Source organism: Haliaeetus leucocephalus, unplaced genomic scaffold (assembly GCF_000737465.1).
Source record: "Haliaeetus leucocephalus isolate CR32 unplaced genomic scaffold, Haliaeetus_leucocephalus-4.0 Scaffold162, whole genome shotgun sequence".
NCBI lineage: Eukaryota > Metazoa > Chordata > Aves > Accipitriformes > Accipitridae > Haliaeetus > Haliaeetus leucocephalus.
Genome location: NW_010972598.1, coordinates 15,306,414 through 15,314,315, shown reverse-complemented (window position 1 = coordinate 15,314,315; position 7,902 = coordinate 15,306,414). Strand labels below are relative to the sequence as shown.

At 39.5% G+C, this 7,902-nt stretch overlaps 1 protein-coding gene across 1 annotated transcript; it reads left to right on the top strand.

Moving 5' to 3' along the window:
* Positions 1-2,264: 2,264 nt before the first annotated feature.
* GKN2 (gastrokine 2) lies at positions 2,265-5,824 on the top strand. Its single transcript, XM_010563031.1, has 6 exons — positions 2,265-2,276; positions 2,840-2,893; positions 3,436-3,567; positions 4,087-4,197; positions 5,009-5,162; positions 5,745-5,824. The coding sequence occupies exons 1-6, from the start codon at positions 2,265-2,267 to the stop codon at positions 5,822-5,824; spliced, it is 543 nt and encodes a 180-aa protein (XP_010561333.1).
* Positions 5,825-7,902: the final 2,078 nt, after the last annotated feature.

Here is a 7,902-nt window from a genome sequence, read left to right as displayed (position 1 = left end):
GTTTCCTGTGACAATAAATGTTGCTGTGTTGTAACAACATATTACTTGTTCTGAATGTTACTCAAATTCCATTTTCTGCTGGCTTCCCTGTTATGACCAACCTGACTGCAAGTGTAATAGTTGAAGAAAAAGTGATTTTATTTGGGGAAAAGTTTGAGAGTCTTCACCTAGATTAAAAGTATGGAAAGCAAGAAGACTATTTGAGAATGTGGGCATCATTGTGAAATTTCATGTTCACTAAGGGGTTCTGACTCATGGCTTCCCAAGCTAAACCTCACTCTGGCTGAGGACTGGTGAAAGTGCAATTAGAGCAGGTTATAGCCCTTCTTATGCAGCTCTTTACTTCAGTTACTTATTATAGAAGGGTGCTTAGAGGACTCTGGAGTAGTCATGGGTAGTCTTGCCTCCAAGTGCCTGTGTGCTAATTTGGGGTATTAATGGGAGATGTGTGATTAACTGTGGGGGAAAAGGTCTCCAAAAAGCAAGGCTTTCCTATATCTATAGTGTATCTAGGGTTTGCCTGAGACAACTAGGAGTATGTTTGTTCTCTCTTGCAATAGTGTTAATTAGTCAAATGCTTTTTAGGGATTAATTTTTAATTTTCAACCTTGTCTGATCAGATCAGCACAATTCAGTCAGTCCAATGTAAGGTGAAAATCATGAGATCGTAGCTATTGTTGTAATTCTCCTTCGCTAAATAGCTGTCGATTTCATGTGTTGCTCTGCTTTTACCTGTGCCTAGGCATATTGATGCTTAAGAAAGCAGAAGCTCATGTTTCTTGGGTGTTTTGAAAAAGAAATAAGTATCTGAAGACATAATGACTAATGGAAAGTTAATTTAAGCTTTAGTTCAAGAGCATTTAAAACTTATTAAAGCTTTTTGTTTTAGCTTGTGGTGCCTGAACTCTGTTAGATTCCTGCTATGAAAGGCTTGACTGCTGAAATCTACTCTGAGTATTTCTGACATATCTGTAATCTTAGAAACAAAGAATTCTTTGAGAAGAAGGGACAGAGCCAGCTTTTCAGAGGAGGGTAACATTAATCTAATCTAATTAGTCTAATCTAACTGGGCTTGTCACAATTTGATATCTGTTTATATGTATTCTGACATATTGCTTAGCAGCACAGCTTTGTTTCACTTGAGATAACATTTTCCATGCAGACTTAGGTGGAATAAAGCACATGCATGCAATTTTGGTTCTTTTTCATTGAGTCTTATTTGTTGAGAGACATTTCCATACAATCTTTCACCTTTTTTCCCCGATGACTGAGATGACAGAAATGTGTTGGCTATTAGGTTGAGTTCTCGTTTTATTAGAAGGGGATAGGTCTTGATTATGACATTCTAGTAGAAAGAGTGTGATTTGTCAAGGTTCCAGCACTGGCTGATGTGGAATCACAGATGAGTCGTCCAGGAGAGTTCGCAGCCATAGGATAGATAACACTTCTCATGGCAGCATAGTGTGGCATCGACATCTTCATAAAATACAGAAAACAGTGGTAGCTTTAAAGGAGGAATCCCCATCCTGCTCCTTTTGTTTTATGACCTTGTTTGAACCACACATACTCTGAAGTTTCATGTCACTCCTTTTTATGAGGAGGTTAGATGTTACCCAGATTGTCTTGTGAAGCACAGTTGTTATTCCTAATTATGTTACTAATTTCAGTGCATGTGTTGTATACATCATGGTAACTATTCAAAAATAAGCAGCACCTCTTCTAAGAGTTTGTGCATATATTTAGTTGGAAGAAATAGCTGAAGAATTCATCTGTTTGGTGGCTGGTGTGTAGGCCACCATGACATAGGTATTTCTTTTCAGGATTTGTCTGCAGACTATCAGGCTGTTAGGGATTATATTTCAGAAGACAAAATGCAGTTTGTAGAATGAATAGCAGAGTTATTCCTGATGCCATTTAATTCTGGACAATATCCTGTTAAATACTTAAAAAATTGAACCAGCAAGAGTGGGAACACCTCTGAAGTTTAAACTGGTAAATAATAGCCATTTGTAGCATGATTGATTTTACAAAAGCTGACTTAACTGAGTGCTCATAAAATATTGGGGTCAGGTTATCTGTGCCAACCCAAAATTCAGATATGAGGCTTACCACAGTGTGGCATGTAGATATGGACTTGTTTGAGTCATGAAGGAAAGTTCTGTCAAGTGTTTCCCACACCTCCAGCAAGATATAAAAGTTGAAGGTCTCTGGGACTTTCCTGCATTCTTACTTTCTGCAGCCTCTTGTTCTTATCTGAAAGAAAAATGAACGGATTTGTGAGTATATCCATTTTTATTGAACTTCTAAAAGTTTCTTATTTGTAAAAAAACACAAAAAGAGAAGATGCTCAAGTGGTACGGTACTGGGACTAATGTGATCTGTGTGCTGTTTCTCTGGGTTGTTCAGTGGGAAATGTGCATTTCTTGGGTGTAGAGTAATCCCCTTAGAGTTAGTGGAAGCATCATTTGAGCTAAGAGTGCAGAACTTGATCACAATCGAGAAAGGGGATTTAGTTATGATTTAATAATTACAGTTGTAGAGGCAAATCAAGAAGTAACATGGCATCAAGGAGGGAATTCTGAAAAATACAAAGAATGTAATGATTAAGTTATCGTTCTGCTTTTTCAGTTACAGGCAAAAGAGAGCAGAGAGCCTAATAGCAAGAATTTTACAATGAAGAATTGTAATTGTTTTCAACTAATACATGTGTTAAGCGGGTAACTTTGCAAACAGATGCTACAGCTGCTTCCCTCAATTCATTAACAGTTTTGTGGTGTTGGTTTTTTTTGTGGCACTGCCTGGTGTTTCTGTTGAGTGAGAACGCTTATTCCTTTTACAGGCTGCAGTTCTTGTTTTGCTGGGCGTCTTCTGGACTCAGACTTCTGCATTGGATGTAAGTAGACTGATAAGCTTTCCAGTGTGTGTACTCATTTAAAATGTATTGGATCCCTGGGCAGGGGGCAAATGTAATAGGAAGAAAAGCACAGAAGACAGTAACAAGTTGCTTATTGCCAAGTGTAGAGAAAAATAGCATTTGCCAAAGGTGACAATCATATAAGCCAAGGAGGCGGTTCTGCGCAGGAGCACAGTAACAAGAAATTTGGGGAGGTATAGGTTCCCTTAGCTCAAGCTAAAATTTGGAGACTGTCGCGGTCTCCTGCCAGTCCCTGCTGCCACACGATGACTGGGATGCCCCATGTTGTTTTTCTTCAGCCTGCAGTGAGGGCTTGTCCCTTCCTTTCTCACCCTGATGCACTCTTACATAATTATTCTCTACCTCAAGACCTACCTGAGACTGCTAGAGAGTTGTTAAGGGATTTAGTATTTACATAAAGCAATTAGACTTGTTTGTTTGAGAGAAACCATTTGTTTAGATTGCACCTTTTAAAGGTGTAAGCCAGATGATGAAAAATGATTTTGTGTTTTTTACTGAAGACCTTTGTACTGCAAGAACCTGGCAATGACTATGTCACTGGGACTATGACTATCCACAATGAGAACAACATCGTTGAAGTCAATGTCCGTTCTGGCCTGTACTCCTCCAATACTATTTTTGACTACTCACGTGTAAGTAAATCTAAGAATCTGCCTAGACTTAATCTCTGAGGAAGTTTTTAAACTCAGAAATTATTTTAGTGTATTCTTGCCATAAGTTGTCCTGAAACACTGTTTCTTTGAAGACTCGCATCACCTTTCCTTCTCTTAGGCCATCTCTTTGTTTCACACATATGATGGTGTAGTTTAAAAGACTTGTCATGAAACCTGTGGTGGCAGGTCATGAAAGTGAGAAGAATGTCACTGACCTCAGAGAGGTCAGAGTTGAGAATGGGCTGCCATCACCCATGTATAGCAAACGCAGCAAAAGTCTGTCAGAAAAGATAAATTTTGAGTGTTACAGACAGATGCTGGTGTGGGCAGGTTGCTTCTATTCCCCAAAGGTGACAATGTAAATGCAGAGTCATTCCACAATAGCAGTCTGGGTAGCCACTTCATGTTTCTTCTAGACTGTCCTAAGGAGTAGAGGGAATCAACTAATATTAGTGGTAGCCATTTTTAATTAACTATAATTTTCTTTTTTAATCACAGGGGTATATTGCAACAAGGTTATTGTCACGAAGTGCCTGCTTTATCTTGAAAATAAACAAGGAATACATCCCAGAGCTGGAGGAAATTGGACGCCTGGCTTTTGAAAGACAGGTGACTTTGTAGCAAAACCTGTACCGCATACAAGAAAGGCTACTGGATAAGAGTTGTGTGGTGTGATAGGAGCCCTCTATTAAGCCTTTAAGAACGGCTCTTCTTAGGAATGTCTTTTACTGCATTAGCAATGATGAAGCAGATCTGACAAGACAGAACTTCAAGGGAGTATCATATAGAACATTCTTTTAAGATAATGAACAATCATGGCCCCCGCTGCGGTTTTACAGTGGATTGTCATTGTGACTAGAACTGTAAGATCCCTTGTCCTTGGAAGCAGTGTAATTTGACTATTTTGAGGTGATCGCAATATGAGTTCAGACAGGCTTTTCCTTTCTTTTTTTCATTGTCATGCTGATAGTTTGAGCTTGACATAACTTGAAATAATTTTGTTTGCAGAATAGAATTTAGAAATCGATTTACTTTGACCAGACTTTGACTTGACTATTCAGGCAAAGATTTCATGAAGGTGGCTGGAAGTATTGCCTGAAGATAAACTTGATTTCTGGCCCATTTTATGATAGCCTAACAGTAGTGCATTTAGAGCAAACCTTAACTGCCAATTAACATAACTTATTATGATAGTAATACAGCTCAATTTTGCTATGTTGGCAGAATTAGTATCTAGTGAACTTTGCTCCTGAATAGATTGAAAAAACTTATTTTTCTTTAAAAGCGTGTAGCTTCTGTAGCTAATGGTTTGTGTGAGGCAAAGGAAGGTGATTTTAGATTTTGGGATTTTCTCAAAGGGTGTCCTAGTAGAATGAAGCCAAAGCTACATTACTGATGATGTCTAACATTTTCTTTTTAGACTATGAAGAAAATATACTCTCCAAATAATGTGTGGGTACAGTTTCAATCTGGCCATTCCGTGTTTGGGAATATCAAAGACTGGCTTCTCTACGGTAAAGACATTGAACAACTCTGCTCAGGTCTGCCTCTCTACAAGCTTGTAAAGACTCAACGTAAGTTATGAGATCAGAACATTATGCTTCTGTTACAGTGCATAAGCACCATTCTGTCCTTTAAACCTAAGTCCACGTGGCACCTTTGAGGCAGGAACACATTGCCCTGTTTTAGAGAGGAGGAGTAAACTACCTAACAGGATTTAAAGGGTAGGGCTCTGGGATGCTTTGGAAAAATCTGATAAAGCACTGTTTTTCATCATTAGGCATCTAAATATCTGGAACAGCTGTCCCAAAGTGGTTTGCCTGGTGTCAGAGGAAGCCACTGTGTAGCAGCTGTACCCAACTTATGCCCTGATGATATAATGGTCCTACAAGGCATCTACCAGTATGCCAGTATGCTCCCTGCCGTATGTGGGTTATGGGAAAGGAGGAGCACAAAGGTGATTTAAAGCTGTACAGACATTTCCTCCCTTTGAGTTACACCATAAAAGTTTTACACAGTATCCACTGAGACCAACAGGAGCCTCCAATAGGACCATAACTGGGGATTGAAATTTGTGTATTTAGCAGACTTTTCCTTGCTGGATACAGGGATCTTGTCACTGATAATATCTTTTTCTTGTTGTTTGGTTTTTTTAGCACCACTGAGTGCTCATGGCTGTGCCAATGCAGGAATTCCAACCATTTTGGGCATTAAAATCTGTGAAAAAATCAATTAGGCTGGATATTGACAATTCTGCTGCATGAAAATGGCTTGTTTCTGTGCATGCTTTTGTGATGGTCGCCACGTTCTCCAACTGGAACAAAACTCGGTGTTAGACTCAACTTGCCTATCCTAAGCTTTGAGTGCAACAAACCCATTATATACAAATAAAGATAATGCAGTGATTAAAATGCTTTGTCTTTTTTTCTTCATCCAAAAGCAGAACAGAAATAAAGTGGGCCTTGCTAATTTCCTACAGAATAGATACCTTTCCCTTTGGTGCATTCCTGTGCTCAGGCTGCAACATGACCTAGACGTTGGTATAGGCTTGATGCCAATGAAGAAACAGTAACAGAATAGCTTTTTCCAGTGGAGAACTTGCCTTTGGCATCAGAGCCCCTTTAGGTGCTGACTCACCTTACCTACTATGTCACCAACATTTGCAAAGAAGCTTGAATTCTGCAGGGCCAGGGAAAATTTGTAGCAATTTCAATAGGTCAGAGCGCCTTTTGTTGCAGGCGTTTTTCAAACCAGCATAGAGACTGTCCCAGTCCTAAAAAGTTTGTAACCCAGAATAAAATTATCTTTTCACACAATGCCAGTGTAAAAAGAGCTGTGACCGCTTGCTGAGTGCCCCACATATGTTGGAGAGTAGTTTGTGTCAGGAGCTGATTGAAATAAAAGATGAGGCAGCATTGGTGCTGCCTGCCTGCTCTCCTGGTAGATCTTGGTGAATGGTTGAATTCACACATCTTTTCCATCTGTGCTTGGAAGGACTGTATATTTGGGGGCTGAAGACTAAATGTTTACTGTTTATTGGAACCTTGAATGGCTGCCAGAGGGCAAGGCATTCCTTTGGAGTCCAGGAAACTGGCCCCAGGGCTGCAATTTGTTATTTTCGAATTGGACTCCTGGTCAAACCACCTGCTATTTATTAAAAGAGCATTCTATTATGTGCTGAAACTGTTCTTTTAGATTAATTGTATTCACAACAGGCTGCAGATTCTTGGTGATCCAAAGAATGTTTCTGGAGAGTCAACCTTTGGTAATTAAATCCAGGAATACTTGTGTGTGTGTGCAAGATACAGGATAGCCTGTTTAGTTGTATTTTGAAGTGGAGCTCACTGATGGGAAGTGAAACTAGGTGTTGTAGTTGTGATGTTCTTGGCTGAGGCATGGGGGATGTGAAACACCTCAAAGCACTCTTTGAGAGCACTGCTTGGCAAGAGTATTGATGTGGGTTGTGACTTTTAAAGCTTTTGTGGTTGCAGTATCCAGAGAGACTGTTGTTTCAAGACGTTCAAAACTCAGTTGAAAGCCCTAATCTAGGTTCCAATTGACAACTGTCATGTTTCAGCCCTTTCGTTATGAATACTTCTCTTAGAGGGCATAGAAGTCATGACAAGCCCCTGCCTCAGGTCAGCCAAGCTCTTCAAGATATAGAAAATAACTGCCTTAACTATCTCAGGCTTTATATATCTTTGGATTATTTCTTTAGAGATGCTGACCTGACATCGACTATCCAGTGGAATTTTGAAGACCACAAACTGAAGTAGATCCCAAAGGAACAAACTGGTAGAGCTTCCAGAGAGGCAGGCTAGATGTATGAACAAAGCTGAGTCTTATTCTAAGGGTATTATTTAATTCAAATTTATTTAAAATAATTAGTCAACGCAATCTGCTTTTCTGTCTAATTGCAGCATAGATGAATCGGAACCTTCACTGTGTGTCCAGTGTAATAATGGTCCTTTGAGATTCTCATCCTGCTCCTACTAGTTTAATCAGAATTAGTCACTTTAAAGCAACCCTCTGCGTACCACATTAATTTATTAGGGGAACAGTGTTCTGAGACATGTGAGTGAGATCTGAATAAAACAACTGAGTGGTTATGCATGGTTATAAAAGATGCTGGGGTAAACTTTTCCATTGACCCAGGGATAGAGCCTTACTCATGTGAAGAGAGTCCTAGTCTCTTGCATAGTTGCTTACAGATCATGAGGACTGTTCTGAATGGACAAAATAGGGGATGCATTGCTGCCTTGATACTATCAATGGGAAACTGAAGTAGAAACTACTCTGTATGGTTTGACTGCT